The sequence below is a fragment of the Aethalodelphis obliquidens genome, unplaced genomic scaffold (genome assembly GCF_003676395.1).
Source record: "Aethalodelphis obliquidens isolate GAN/ISIS:26980383/991018 unplaced genomic scaffold, ASM367639v1 scaffold25, whole genome shotgun sequence".
In the NCBI taxonomy this organism is placed as follows: Eukaryota; Metazoa; Chordata; class Mammalia; order Artiodactyla; family Delphinidae; genus Aethalodelphis; species Aethalodelphis obliquidens.
Genome location: NW_020837969.1, coordinates 4,739,804 through 4,755,958, shown reverse-complemented (window position 1 = coordinate 4,755,958; position 16,155 = coordinate 4,739,804). Strand labels below are relative to the sequence as shown.

The 16,155-nt window shown below is 40.8% G+C and overlaps 1 protein-coding gene across 5 annotated transcripts in view; it reads left to right on the top strand.

The window, feature by feature from the left end:
• The first annotated feature begins 7,193 nt into the window (after positions 1-7,193).
• The window catches only part of NEIL3 (nei like DNA glycosylase 3), a 50,235-nt gene continuing 41,273 nt past the window's right edge, over positions 7,194-16,155 (top strand). For all 5 annotated transcript variants that reach the window (XM_027122512.1, XM_027122511.1, XM_027122509.1 and 2 more), the window contains exon 1: positions 7,194-7,400. In XM_027122512.1, coding sequence (XP_026978313.1) covers positions 7,245-7,400 — 156 coding nt within the window. In that variant the 5' untranslated portion in view covers positions 7,194-7,244. The remainder of the gene's footprint in view (positions 7,401-16,155) is intronic.

Genomic DNA, 16,155 nt, shown 5'->3' with positions numbered 1-16,155 from the left:
ATTATCTCAGGAATGGTACAATGGCTTACCGATCAAAACTTTATCAATGTAATTCATCATGACAGTGGACTAAAAAAAAAACATTTATCACCTCAGTAGATACAGAGAAAGCATTTCATAAATTTTACACTTATTTAATGAGAAAACAAAAGAAACTAAGAAAACTGGGAGCAGTTTTTTAACTTTAACTTAATAAAAGTCTTCATTGAAAAGACTCAGCTAGATAGTGTTTATTGAAGAAATTTTGAACTCAACAAAGCAAGGATATATTTTATCACCACTGCTATTCAGTATAGTACTGAAGGCTCTAACCAACACAATGGGACGAGGAAGATAATTAGCAATGATAAGAATTGGAAAGGAAGACATAAAACTGTCATTTGTAAATGATAAGATTATGTAGAAAACCCAACAGAATGAACAAATTAGTGTATCTAATAAAAGTTAAGTGAAATTGCCAGATACAAGATAAACTTTAAAGATTAATAGCGTTTTTCGACACCACTGGTCGCAAAATATTGGTTCCTCTAAAAGTTGATAAATAAACTTTAAAAAATGTATAATTCTTATCTTCAAAAAGCAAACCAACTCATTTTATGAGCCCAGTATGATCCCAGTGTTTATTTATAAACTGCAATTATGTACTTTACAAACAACATAGTGTAGAGATTGAAAGCAAGATTGCCTTGGGTTCAAATCTTGGTTCAGTCATTTACACCTGTGTGAACTTAGACAAGTTACATAACCACTCCCTGCCTCATTTTTCTTGCCTATAAAATGAGTAGAAAAAAATTACCACTTAGGATATTGTGAGGATTAAGTGAATTAATACTTGGAAAGCATTTGAATAGCACAAAGTTGGTGTCTCATAAAAATTAGCTATTATTATAATAATAATTATTATTATAGAACTAATGTATTAATATATTAGGTACTATTTGCCTAAAAATTAAAATGTTAAAATAAAATAAAAAGTAAGTATTTATAGAAGTGCTAATATTTTCTTCTCTTCCTCAATTGGGTGTACTGGAGTCCAGCACCTTACATAGTAAAAACCAACTAAAAATATAAGAGAAGATAATATGCCACTCAACATATCAACCCAAACTATGAAATCCTAGGAATTAGACCAACGAAGAAAACACAACGTCTTCACAGAGACATTTATAAGATTTCTAAAGTTAATCAAATGAGACCTTAATAAAAGAAGGCATGTTAACATTGTGAAGCTATTAACGGTTTCCCATTTATCTATAAACTAAATGTATATATATAATCAGTATCTCAGAATTTGCAAGAGAACATGAAACTGATTTTAAATATAATGAAGTTTACACATTCATACAAAAGCTAATATAATTTGAGAAGGAAGACTAAAAGTGGAAACTCATGAAATATTCAGACACATTATAATATTCACAGGACTAAAAATAGTGTTGAATTGGTACCCGAACAGATGGATCAATGAAACAGAATAGGAAGACCAAACAGACTTATGTACAAAGGATAACTGCATGTAACAATGATGGCATCATAGATAAAGGGCCTAAATGTAAACATAAATGTTTTAGTCAAATTTCCCGAGGGTAAGCTGCACAACGAACCATCCCAAGGTCTCAGTGGCTTCCAACAATAGTCATTTTATTTCTCCCTCACAAGTTTATGATCAGATAAAAGAACTTGCATTCAGTCAGCCAAAGGTAGTCCAGTGGCCTGTCCTGACAATGGTGTGGTGAAGTCTATTCCTTTATAGGGACACGTGGTAGGAATGGGTTAATAATAGTGATATGAAGAAGTGAGTGGTAATTAGGAATAATAATCTATCATAATAAAACTATAAACAAAGTTAATAGAAAAATGTAGGAAGGTATTTTTATGACATTAAAATACCTTGGACTAGAGAGGGGAAGCACAAATCGTAACGTAAAATACTGATAAATTCGAATAAGTCAAAAGTAAAACTCTCAAGTTTTAGAGAAAGTTAGCTGATGTATGATGGACTGGGAAAGGAAGTTAGCATTATACAGACATTATTTCCTGGACTATAATAAGAACTCACACATACCAAAAAAAGAACAAAAACTATAGGTTTCAGGAGAGTGGAATTTTTTTTCCTGCCTCAATCACTGTTGTGTCTCCAGTGCTCAGATAAGTGCCTGGCAATGTTGACACCTGCTTACTGTTTATTCTGCATCAAGATTCACTTCCCATCTGTCCTGTTCTCCGAGACAGATACATTAATTTCCTATTGCTGCTCTAAGTAGTTCATGTTTAGCAGCTTACAATAACACAAATTTATTCTCTAACTTTTCTGAAGGGCAAAAGTCCCACAGCAGTCTTACGGGCCTGGAGTCAAGGTGTCAACAGGGCTGCTCCTTTTGGAGGTCGCCTGCGTTCCTTGCTCCCTCCTCCGTCTTCAAAAGCATCATCCATCTCCCTCACTGCCTGGGTCTGTCCTCACATTACCTTTTCTGTCTTTGACCCTCGTGCCGCCTCTTATCAGACCCTTGTGATTACACTGGGTGCGCTCAGAGAATTCAGGATCATCTCCTCATTTCACAATCCTTAATTCAATCACATCTGTCAAATCCCTTTTGCCCTTTAAGGAAATGTGTTCACAAGTTCCACGGATTAGGTCATGAACACGTTAGGGTTGGGGGGAGCCTTATTCAGCCTGCCGCACCAGGCTTTCTCAGCCTTGGTACTGGTAACACTTTCTTGACTGGGTAATTAACGATCTGCTGTGGTGGTTTGTCCTGCACGTTGTTAGATATTTAGTAGCATCCCTGCCCTCGACCCATGAGATGCCAGTAGTACCTCTCCCCCTAGTTGTGACCAAATGTCACCGGTTGAGACCCACTGCTTCACACCATACTGGGGATCATTTAATAAAGCAAAGCTAAGCATGTTCATCTCCTGCATAGAATTCTCTATTTGTTCCCCTGTTACTTTCAACAGAAGACCCATACTTCTTAGCATACCATTCAGGTTTTCCATCATCTGGCTTTGCTGACTTCTCTCGGCCCCATCTGCCCTCACTCCCTATCCTCTTGTCCTCCAGATATTCTTGTGGTCCCCCCAAATATGAGGTTCTCTCACACCTCCTGGCGTTGTAAAATAGGTTTCCCCCTATCTGCCTAAAAATCCCCTTCTCCTATCCTTTATGCAACAAACTTTTATTTATGTCTCCTCAAAATTTAGCGGAGATGTTGGAAAACCGAGGTCTCCTCCCTGTGTCTGCTGGGAGCACCCTGAGGTTACCTGTCAGCACGCTGGTGTTTATTTCCTCTTCTCGCTGCACTAGTTGGTGAGCTGTTTAGATCTCTGACTTATATCTGTATCCATGGATCCAGCACTCTTCCTGCAACAAATTAGGTGCCCAATAATTGCATTGCTTTTTGAATGAATGAATAAATGGCGGATTTCATGCCTCAACTTGAATACGCTCTCCAGTGCCTGAGACCGGTGAAGAATATTGCTCCAAGATATTGACAAAAAATAACCTGCTTTTCTATTTCAAAATAGAAAATGAATTAATTCTCCTGTCCTCTCTCATGGAGAGAACTCCTCACAAAGAGATTATCTGGGCTCTTTTATGAGTGTTTAATAACTATTTAGTTATTATTTTCCCCCAAATTAAGTTCATGCTCAGAAACTACCTTTGCTTACTAAATATGCTTAAATTAAGAAATAAATTAGAAAAATCCCTTCCATGGAGAATCTGGCAAAACCAAAGCACCCAGTCCTAGATTTCACATCACTGTGAAAAGGCTAGGTATGTCAGGGCGGTTTCGTGAGTTACCCAGAAGCCCATGGTTGATTCTGCAATTTAGATTTTGGCTTTGCAAGCAGAAAACTGTCACCTGGCGCTTCCAGCCTTCGCAATGGAACAAAATGCACTGCTTTGCAAAGTCCCAGCATTTGGTATATGCTTCAAACAATGAAAGCGTCAAAAATGGTTTCTGCTGCTGTGCATTTTATTCTTCTTGTAATCTAACGTTAGAAGTTTCTCTTAATGGGTATAAACTGGAGACTCTTTAGTAAATACCACTGAAAACACCTGCACGTAATGTTCACTAATGACTGTTTCCTCTATTCAGAGCTAAAATTAAGAGGGTGTTCAGAGAGGATGGATGTTATCTCTCTACCTGTTAAATATATTCAGGTTATTTATGTAAAACACAGAAATTAAAGAAATTTCCCCCGGGCTACATTTTTATCATTCCAACTAAAAATCTGCACACAGACCTTGTAAGGAGAAGGGTAAAAACAAAGTTTCATTATCCAGAATATGTTAAAACTTAATATGCTAAAGGAAGGTTTTGAGATTGCCTTTAATCCCCATATAAGCCTGACTAAAAGGTGCTTTTCCTCTAAACCACCATTTCATAAGTCGTTCCTAAAAATATTTGATTGAGGGCTAGTGTCATGTAAGTGATGTTGGTGAAAGCATTTGGCTAAGACCTTGGCTTGCCTGGTTGAATCCCAACTCTGTGACCTTGAGCATGTTACCTAACCTCTCCGTGACCCTCTCCGTTCCTTCATTTGTAAAGTGTACCTGGAAGGTTTCTTAGAGGGTATGCATTCAATTAGGACTTAAAAATTGGGAGAATTTCAGTAAACTGGGATGAAGACAAGGATACAAAAAGGTGAGAGTAACAGCATGAGCAAAGAAACAGAAAGTACAGAGCATATTCTGGGCAGAGCAAATCGAATTTATCTTAATTCCTTGAATTTGTGGTGTGTGTTTTCAAAGTGCTTTCATATATGTTATGCTATTTGGGAATTAAAACAAAAAACAAATAATGTGGAGGCTTATAAGAAATGTATATTTTATTTTACATAAGAAAAAAGTGTGTTTTAGAGAAAATGAATGACTTTTATAAAGTCATCAAGTAATAAATAATGCTTAAGAAGAAATCGAGTCTATACCAGGGAAGGTTTGCTTGCAGTGGTGAGATGACTGTTTATAAACACTGCAGATGCAGAGTGCATGCGATGTCACCCTTAATTGCATGTAAGGAAGGATAAAAAAGAGAAGTATCCAAAGACTCAGAGTCTCGTCACAGATAAACAAAATCTGGCTTGGCCTTGCAGGGGCACATCAATGACGTCTCTCAGTGTCTTCAGTGTTACTCCCCAGCTCTTACTCAGCTCTCTGGAGAATGGTAAACCTAATTCAAGTTAAAGATTTTATTTGATCCAAATGTGCCCCAGTACACAACAGCTAAAGAGAATAAGTTCATGATGAATCAATCAGATGAATGAAGATTGTGATGGCATTAAAATATGTTCACAAGGTATTTGGTACTCCTCCCTTCCAGGAATAAAGCTTAATTCCCCTCCTTTACCCGTTGTGGGCTGTACCGAATGACTGGATTCTAATGAACTGAAGGAGTGAAGGTGTGGGCGTGCCACTTCAGAGACTAGGTAGTAAAGGCCATTACAGTACAGCTTCCTCCTTGCCTTCCGGCTTGGATCACACACGGTGGGGATGTCACCTGCCATGTCAGGAAAACGGCCAAGCAACGCTATGGAGAGACCCATAAAATGAGAAACCAAAGCCTTCTGCCAACAGCTATGCAAGAGAGCCATCTCAGAAGTGGATCTCCCAGCTACAATCAAACCTTTAGATGACTGCAGCCCTGGCCAATGTCTTGGCTGTAATTGCTTGACAAGCACTGAGCCAGGACCACTGAGCCAGACCCCTGCCAACTTTTTGACCTGCAGAAACTTTGAAATAACAAATGGGACAATTTGTTAGGTAGCAAAAAATAATGAATAAAAAGGTAAACGTGAACAAGGTGTATGAGAATTGTTTTCCATCAAAGGGCAGAGATTATGACTGAATCTGGGTTGTAGGGAATAGGATTCTTCCTTGATTATTTAGTAACTTGACCTAAAGAGTAAACAACAATTAAAGAAGGGCTTCCCTGGTGGCGCAGTGGTTAAGAATCCGTCTGCCCATGCAGAGGAAATGGGTTTGAGCCCTGGTCCGGGAAGATCCCACATGCCTTGGAGCAGCTAAGCCCGTGGGCCACAACTACTGAGGCTGCGCTCTAGAGCCCGCGAGCCACAACTGCTGAAGCCCATGTGCCTAGAGTCCTTGCTCTGCAACAAGAAAGCCACCGCAGTGAGAAACCTGAACACCTCACTGCAACTAGAGAAAGCCCACATGCAGCAATGAAGACCCAACACAGCCAAAAATAAATAAATTTATTAAAAAAACAAAAATTAAGCAAGGAAGTACAAAGAATTCTGAACCTGATCCAGCTAACTTTTGACCACTAATCTCTCCCTACAGAAAGGGGGAGAGATTACTTTTCAAATTTTTGAATTCAAGTCTTTAGTAATATATTCTAATTCAAGTCTCTACTACATATATTTTTCTGGTTTAACGACAGCAGTGGTATGCTTATTAAATCACTTATAAATTGACACTGTGTTCTAATGTGCTGTGTTTTAATTTTCAAAAATGATTCGATTTTTTCATTTTTTAAAAAAATTGTATGGAGTCCTTATATTTATGTATTTACATGCGCACATCCTTGTGTAAATTTGAAAAGCTATGTATTGCCCTCTGATTTATATAGAGCCCTGACTTTTACAAAGCAATTTCAAATAGCGTTCAACCCAAAATAGAATTGTTGCATGAATTTGGGTAGGGTCTCGCTATATTTTAATATACACACTAAAATATATTTGGTATATAAGGCCACGTTTTCTAAGACATGCTAAACCTATAAGAGAAAAAGCAAAAGCTGCTTGCTCTAAAACCCTCCCCTGACTCCCTCTGCGTCCACCCACGTCCAAAGAGGGCAAGCAAAGGCCTGCCAGGCAACCTTGGATTTTAGGACAGAATAAGAGGATAAGGTACAAAATGTGGGTGTACAGAGCAGCTCAGAGAGAAAGGCAAAACCTCAAAGCAAAGAACAAGTTGGAGCTTCTGAGGTTCCAACTGCCTCCGCTTTTACGACTCAGCCCCGGTGGGTGGCAGACGGGCTGCGCCAGCGCTCACGTTTCGTTCCCTGCAATCCCGCGTCCGGGCCCGGAGCGCTGAGCCACTGCGCCTGCGCCCGGGAGCCCTGCTCGCGGACGGGGGCGGGGCTTCCGGGGCGGGGCCGGGCGCGCGGGAGATTTGAATCTCCTCGGGGCCGAGGTACGCGCTCGCGCAGACGTGAGGTTGTGCGGCAGTTTTCTCAGCAGGGCCGTGCAACATAGAGGGGCACAGGGCGGCCCGGGAGATGGTGGAAGGACCGGGCTGTACTCTCAATGGAGAGCAGATTCGGGCGCGAGTGCGCCCGGGCCAGGCAGTGACGGACATGCGGGGCCGAGCGCTGCAGAGCCCGGCGGGGCCCGGCTCGCCGCCCTCGGCCTCTGGGGCTGCGGGCTCCTCACAGGTAAGCCGCTCCTATATCTTGCGAGGGGACCAGCAAGGCGAAGTGGAATAAAAACCCCATCGGGTTTCCAGGGTCCAAAGAGTCATCTCTTTGCTCCGGCTCAGGCTCCCTGGGGCCCCGCGTTCCCGAAAGCTGACCTTGACTTCACCGGAGGGAGAAGGCCGTGCTATTGCGCCCAGTTGAGAGCTGCTGGGCCGCTGGGCCGCTGGGCCGCTGGGCTAAGGCTGCCGTGGAGAGGCCCGGGCGGGGAGTGATGGAAGGTGTTTTATTCCAGGTCGCTTAACTTCTTTACAGCCCAGCGAAAGGTGGTTCCTTCTGTGTAGAGCTGCATTTTCTGCTGTTAATGTTATCAGATCTCCGCAACCCCTGACGTGTTTTTTCTTCACATTTTTAAGACAATAAGCTTTGTAGGATAAAATTCTACCTTCTCGCTTGCCTAATATTCTGCAATTGAAAATGTATCACAACTAATATATAATTCTGAAATTTCACATAGAAGATTTAGCACCAACCTTCCCACTCAACTTAATATTGCCGTCTAATGAAGGGGCAGTGAAACCCATTTTGGTTCCCTTAAGTGGATTTTTTGCTTTTTAAAGGAAATTGTAGCACAGCTTCTTGCCACTCAGGCATGCATTCCAGATGGTGTGGTATTCATTTGGTAAGAATTTAGAACTAAATTAGAATTTAGAATTTAGAACTAAGAATATTCTGATTAAGCCATCGTGCCTTAAAAGCCTTTTAGATGTACGGATGATTGTATTTCATGGATGCAGGCAGTATTGTGCCGTACTTCAATTTCTCCTGCAAAGCTTCATCGTAGCCTTTGGTCCTGGAAGAAAAAGTTGCCTGCTATGAAATTAGCATCTGCTTACAACTTGAAAGAAATGAGGTTCTAAGTCTGAGAAAATAAATTTTCAAACTTGGAAGAGTTAGTTTTGCATCTCCTTCCAGTTGCCAGTGTATTTTATTTATTTTTGACTTTATATGTCACTTAGTACTCTGCACCTATTCTTTTATTGTAGCGTTTCTCTCAAAATCATTTCAGGGTACCACAGAGATGGATCTTGAGTGGTCTCTTAAGAATATTAATGTTTAGAAAAATCACTCATTCGACAAAATTTTGAATACTCAAGGAACCAGGGAGGAACAAAAACGAACACCATCTTGTGGAGTCTATTCTTTAGTTGGGTAGATACACAGACATTCATGAAGTAAGAACAGAAAGAAATATAAATTGATAACTTCTCTAAAGAAGAGATACACGGTTCCATAAGAACTTACAGGAAGTTCAGGGAAAGCTTTGCTGAGAAAGTAACAGTTAAGCTGAGGTATGAAGGGTGAGGAGACCTGAACTGAAGGTTGGCAGGCGGAACGCTTCAGGCAGAAGAATAGCAAAGGAAGAGAGCTGCGCATACGTGAGGGATGAAAGAAACCTGGTGTGGCTGGAAAAGAGAGGATGAGACAGAAGGAAGGTGGTTTGAAATAAGACAGGATTGGGATTGGTGAGTCGGAGTCAGACGCTGGGGATTTTTGTAGACCTGGGTAGGGAGTAATGGGGGTCTTTGAAAGGTGATAAGATCCATTGACACTTTGAAAAGATCACTCTACCTTGCAAAGGTAAGAAGAGTGGAGGAAAGGCAGGGTAGATGCCGCTTCCTCAGTTACACGAGGACTGTAGGAATCCCGGGAGGCCTGCCTGGACCTTGGAGGAGGGTGCTGGGGGCAGAGATGAAGAGAAGGGAACAGAGTCGCTATTTCGGAAGTAAAGGCAGTAGGGCTTGGTAACTATGGCATGACATGTTACAGATATCATCACTGACGTCATTCAACAATAATATATTTTGTATTAGGTCTTAAGCTCGCTCCCGAGGATACAAAGATGAGTTAGATAAACTTCCTTCTGTGAGAATCCCACTTAATGTTTTAACTAGACATCACCTCATTGGTATTTAGGCCCAAACAGCATGAACATTCCCTTTATTTTGTGATTCTCTTTAGTAGCAAGGCATAAAGTGCTTTTGAAGAACTGTTGCATTTCATTTCGTTACAAGAAATAATAACCCGATGATAAAGGATTAACCTGCTTCTACAGAGGAGGAATGTGAAGCTCAGAGTGAGTTTAAATAATTAAGTTGCCCCAGATCACATGACTAGGAAGGGGTGAACCAGGGTTTGACCTCCCTGCTTTCAGACTCCAAAGCCTACACTCCTAACCATAGATCCCCTCAGTTATAAACGGTTCAGTAGGAAAATGGCTGATTCATTGTCAGGAACACCATATTGCTCAGCATATAGTGGTGATTACTTATTAACCAGCGAAGTGAGACCTTAGGTTTTTGTCTGTGTCTGCCACCATTTTTAGTCTTGTTCAGTTTGGTTGATTCTCGTACCTAATTTGATAATCCTAATGGCTACCATTCCCATGTTCACAGTGCAGCCTGATAATATAATACACATGCTTAGTCAGTGTTTGGGCAATTAGTATCACTTGGCAGCGTTACTAAATGAGCTATATACCCCTTAAGTAAACAGCCTTGAACATAAAGCTGTTATGCTTAATACCTTGACATAAAGAGGTATTAAAAGTTAGAAAAGGTCTTTATGATTGGGATCTCAGGAACCTGGTTCTGTGGGAACTGGCTTTGAAAATCAATATGGAATGAATAATCCCTTTGTGGTTATTGGGAATATTCTAAATATTTTGCCATGGCTTCACTTTCTGGGCCTTTGATCTAAAAAAATAATAATCTTTATCAACATGAAGGGTTCTTTGCATTTTAGAGGGTTGTTCGATCCATAGTAAATTGCATCAGAACATGGTAGGTTGTCACAGATCTCTGGCGTGATCATTACTGTAACAGGTAATGATCCCGTGTTTTCTAGGCCTTTATGCCAGAGTTAAAGCTATTTAAAGGTGTCTGCTACTGGCTTGAAGTCATTAGTTTTCACAAGGCAGCAGTTGAAAAATAATAACATACAATCTTCTTTATATTGCAGTAAACAGGAAAAATACAAAGGAGAGTTAAAGAAATATTATCTATTTAAAATAAATGATTTAAACTCCAGATAATCATTATACCAAAAAAAACACCTCCGTAGCTACTGCCATAATGAACCAGTTACTGTGGCATATAGCCTTCCTCTTTGCTGCAGTTTGACAAGTCCATAGAGAACACGTTTTAAGGCACGTCTCTCGGTGACAAGCGATCCTCATTGAGAAGAAGAAAGGTTACAGCCATAGAAGGTCCCGGCATTCGCTAGTCCTGCACGCTCTGTATCATTTCTCTGAGTTTTGATCCACTGTCTTGTCAGCATAAAATTATGCAACTCTGTAAGCACATTGCATAAAACTCTGTTGGAGCTTTGGAACCTTATGGTACAAAGCAACATTGGAATATAAATGAACATGTCTGGTTAATGAGCTGTGAAGAGTCAATCCTCCGATTTTAATTGTTGGGTGGATACAGTATTGTAGTGAAATAGGTATGTAATCTGCATAAGTTTTCGATCTTCTTTCACAAAACAGGATAGGAAACAGTTTACTTGTATTCATTTCATTTGAAACATGATCCTCTGGCTACCTAGTCACTCCTTCAGGTTCGATACATGTAGCTAGCTCTTCCTACCCTTCTTTTTTTTTTTTGTGGTATGCGGGCCTCTCACTGTTGTGGCCTCTCCCGTTGCGGAGCACAGGCTCCGGACGCACAGGCTCAGCGCCTATGGCTCACGGGCCCAGTCGCTCCGCGGCATGTGGGATCTTCCCGGACCGGGCACGAACCCGTGGCGGACTCTCAACCACTGCGCCACCAGGGAAGCCCTCTTCCTACCCTTCTTGATCTGCCCTTCACTGTGCCTGGAGCAGAGTAGGCCTCATAAACATTTGAATGGATGGAGAAGCGCGAAGTTCTGAATAGTGCCAAAGTAGTTTTGATGAAGGATTTAAAACTAAAAGCAGTTCAGAATCTTTCTTTATGAGTATGTGTTTTGTTATGTATGTTAAATGGAAATTCCTATTACAAGAAAATCATGAAGCCACATAGTAAACGTTTTCCTCCCTCCTTTCCCTTCTTCATAGTGGGGGGAAAGAATCATAGCTCATTTTTATTGCCAGTATGTAAAGGAAGGAGCTAATCCACAGAGATTCGTTTTCCAGCCAAATGAAGCTTATTTGTTTACATCCAAAAAGGGCTTTTAACATTGCATTAGAGTACTTGCTTACCTTCTTCAGTGGATACTGATAATGGTTTCACCTTAATGACTCAGGATCGTTATTACCAGCACTCAGCATTATATAGAGCCGTGGAACAAGGGTCAACAGAGAACAGATAACATACGGATGAGGAAACTCAGGGAGATGACTTTCCATGGCCACTGGAGCTTTCACCAAACAACGAAGTATTGGGGGTGATGTAGAGAAAAGGACATGATTTTGAATTCCAGCTCCTTTGTTACTTCCTCAGCTGGAGGTGCTTATGACTTACATCTTTGCTTATTTGGTCAGGATTAGATTAGAGGACATATAAAACTCTTAGCTTAGTGCCTAGCGATGTAAAGTAAACATCCTGGTAATTGTTTGTTCCTTTTTCTCCCACAACAGGGCTTTCTCACCAGACCCATTTATCAGAGGCATGACCTATTGCCTTATGAAGGGGTGTAATCTTGTGGTGCCCTCATATTGTGTATAAAGCATTTAGCCTCTGAGTAAGCGCTTATAGCCTCTCCTCTTACAAAATTGTAGAATATATTTTGATGAAAGGACCTAAAGACCTCTATTTGGGGGCTTAGAGACCATTTTAAAACTAGGTTCTTTGGTGGTCTAAATTGGTAGAGAAGTGACTTCTGATTACTGAAAGTGTCGTTGTATTAGGAAGGTAAAGCATGTGGGAGACAAAAAGGAGGACAGACTATGAATGTAAATATGGTATTATTTTCTTCCTCTCTGGGGAAAATATGTAACCGCACTAGAGCTGAAACATTTATCTATGGAAAAGTCTTATTCTGTTCTGAAAAGTTCATCTTCCTTGTTCACCCATGGATAGGCAGGATAAATGGTAATCAGCACAATAAATCACGTGCTGTCTCCGAAGATATATGTTGTTTTGACGATTTCATATTATTAAGCTACTTGAAAATGGGAACGTGAACCCTTCTCAATCATACTTAAAATTGTGGCAAAGGAGATTTTCCTCTCTATTTCAGGAAAAAAAAAAAAAAGAATGAAATGTTCAAATAATATTGTAATAGGATTATAAGGGCCCAAATGAGAAAGCCACGTATATATTGGGCCATCGTGTATAGTTACAGCAAAAATAATAGGCTTGTGGAAATTAATTTTTGAATTTGTCTAGACAGCTGGAGCTTATCCAAAGAGGTGATAACCCCAGATTCCACAGCAGGGCAAGTGAATATCTTGTAAATCTTTGGTTTATTGCAGAAGCCTTTCCCAGTTTGTACACAGGCGCTCTCAAAATAAATGGAACAAACCATCACTGGTACACCAGAATTTCCCCTAAATGGAGTTTTTAAAAAACAGTTAAAAATATATGCAAGTGCTTGAGATGGGCGATTATAAGTTGAATTTTTTATTTTGCCCTGAGTATATTATCTAAAGCTGATTATTTTAGAAATGATAGTGTACTGGGAATCAGGGGATTTGGTCAGGTGCTCACGTGATAGACAACTGGATAAAAAGATCTTTTTGTATCACCTCAAAACCCAAATAAGGTATTGGAATAGATGTTTTCAAAGCAGCCATTTAAATGCTAAGTAAGCATCTTAAATAAAAACCGGGACAGGCTGGGACTGGCCGCTGAAAATACATTAATCTCTTCCTAAACCTTCCCATAAAGTTCTTTTTACTTTATGGGAAACTGGTAAATATAGTATTTTACATCCATCTAGCTTTTGGTAGTCATGAGAATTTGGTCCTCCTATATTTAAGCCTCACTCCATTGAAGATAATTAGAAAATAAGAGACTAGAGTGTTAATAATTTTCAGAGGAGATAAAACAGGTGGTAGAGTAGAAGTTTTTGCCAAGAAACCTTGGGAAAGGTAAAGCAAGAAGGGGATGATGGGTGGGGAAGACAGCAACCCTGTGTTTTAAAGCCACACTCAGTTTTAAGAGGGGAAGAAGGAGGGATCTGATTAATCCCACAGATGTTTCCTGAATTCCAGGCATTGTGTGAGGCTCCCAGGGATATTAAACACCAGAGTTACTTTTCCCCAGGAGCTTATAGACAAATAAGGGAGAAACACAAGTCACAGACGGATCATCATTTAGTTTGTTAAGTCCCATCATAGTGGTTGGTGAAAACACTGTGCTGGGTTTGGCACTTTGAAAACCTCAAGATGATTCCTCTTTCCAGTGGGGAAATTCCAGTACCAGAGAGAGGGACACACAATACATGTGAGCAAGGAAGAGGTTATACTAACATGTCATTTTAAACCCAAGCACCTCATCAAGTATTAAATAACGAATTCTGGGACTTCCCTGGTGGTCCAGTGAATTGGCACTAGAGTTCATCCAAGAAAGAGAAGAGGAATCAGAGGCAGATGTTCTGAGGACATGGTGACATGTGTCCATAGTTCCTGATGCTAGAATCTCCCATGGGTTTTTGGGGGGTTTTGTTTGTTTGTTTGTTTTTTGGTTCGTGCAGAACTGCAAGGCTGTCGCTATTAATTACTCCTGTGCATTCGTTCATTGGTCGCTGTAAGTCTGTGATTGATTCCGCAGTTCTTATTTTGCAAAGGACAGATGTAAAGCCAGTTCTCTGAACTTCAGGCAGTTTGGGAAAGTTTGGCATTGGCTGTAGCCATTACAACTGTGAATGGATTTAGTGGAAGAATAGTGTCTGTTCATGCCTTCATCTGCTTGGGCTGCTATAACAAAATACCACAGACTGGGTGGCTTAGACAACAGAAATTAATTTCCTTACAGTTCTGGAGGCTAGAAGTTTAAGACCAGGGTTCCAGCCAGTTGTTTCTGGTGAAGCTCTCTTCCTGGTTTGCTGATACCACTTTCTTTTCACATGGCCTTTCCTCTGAGTATACAGGAGGAAGACAGTGTGTCCTCTGGTGTCTCTTCTTATAAAGATACTAATCCTATTGGATCAGGGTCCCACCCTTATGACCCGATTAAACCTTAATTACCTCTTAAAGGCCCTATTTTCAAATACCGTCACAATGGGGGTAAGAATTTCAACGTAAAGAGTGTTGGAGGGGACACAATTTAGTCCCTAGCAATTTGCAATTTTTTTTTCTTCTTTTTAACATCTCTTATCCCTTTATCCCTTTGAGCTAAATACTACAGTTGTGTCTTTTTTTTTTTAACAAGGACCAATTTAGTCAAATAAAGAATAGAATGAACATATCATCTTAAATATATAGGATGACATGTCTGTAAAAAGTCTGAGAATCACTGAATGGTAACATCCTAACATAAGTGGAGGGAAAGTTGTGATTTGCTCACAGACAGTATCTAAAACTGTTTTATCGGTTTATCATACCAGTATATATACTGCCCAGCTTAAGAAAAAGAGCATTATCTATGTCATCATTTTCTATGTCATTATGTCATTGTTACTTGGAAGACTAGTCAATTGATTTCTTTTAAAAAAAAAATGATAGGTTGGCAGGGCTTCTCAAGGGATATCTAAACTCAGCCCATTCCTTTCCTTCACCCACAGAAGAACTGAGATTTTATGTTTATAATTTCCTTGATCTTCTTGATAATGTTCAGTTCATATGTTGTAATTCTGACACTATGTTGTTTGGTTTTGCTTGCTGATGGGGGAAGGAGTAGTGGGTTTCTTTTTCCTTTATTCTGAACATTGCAGTTGGGGAGGGAGAGAGGAGCAGACCTCAAATCAGATCCCCCTCCTCGGGGGGACCCCAGGCTTTATCTCTGATACCCCGTATCCCACAAGACCATGAAATTGAAGCGCTCATTCCTTATGTCTGGTAAAATGCCTTTCTGATAGAAGCTGGCTTCTTACCTTTGGGGTTCTCTCTCACTTTTTACTTGTTTTTTTTTTGTTTTTAATTTTTTTTATTTTTTTGCGGTACGCGGGCTTCTCACTGTTGTGGCCTCTCCCGTTGCAGAGCGCAGGCTCAGCGGCCATGGCTCACGGGCCCAGCCGCTCCGCGGCATGTGGGATCCCCCCGGACCGGGGCACGAACCCGTGTCCCCCGCATTGGCAGGCGGACTCTCAACCACTGCGCCACCAGGGAAGCCCTTTACTTGGTTTTTGACCTCTTACTCTTCCTTACTGGCTTACAAGTCAAAATGTCTTGTTTCCATATTTTATCCGCCATTTTTAGCTGTTTGTATCTGAATGCTCTTCGGAGGACGTTGGCTGCACGTTGGAAATGAAAGAATCTGTGCCCTAGTTTTTAGCTTTAAAACATTCACATCATTTTTCTGTGCTTTTCATATGCACAGAGCGATATGGTCCTGGAAGAAGTTCATTTTGATTGTGTGCGAATGACTTTTTTTCCACTTAATTTTTATTTGGCCTCTCTCTTTTATTTATTTATTTTTGCGGTACGCGGGCCTCTCACTGTTGTGGCCTCTCCCATTGCGGAGCACAGGCTCCGGACGCGCAGGCTCAGCGGCCATGGCTCACGGGCCCAGCCGCCCCGCGGCATGTGGGATCTTCTCGGACCGGGGCACGAACCCACGTCCTCTGCATCGGCAGGCGGATTCTCAACCACTGCGCCACCAGGGAAGCTCTGGCCTCTCTCTTTTTAAAT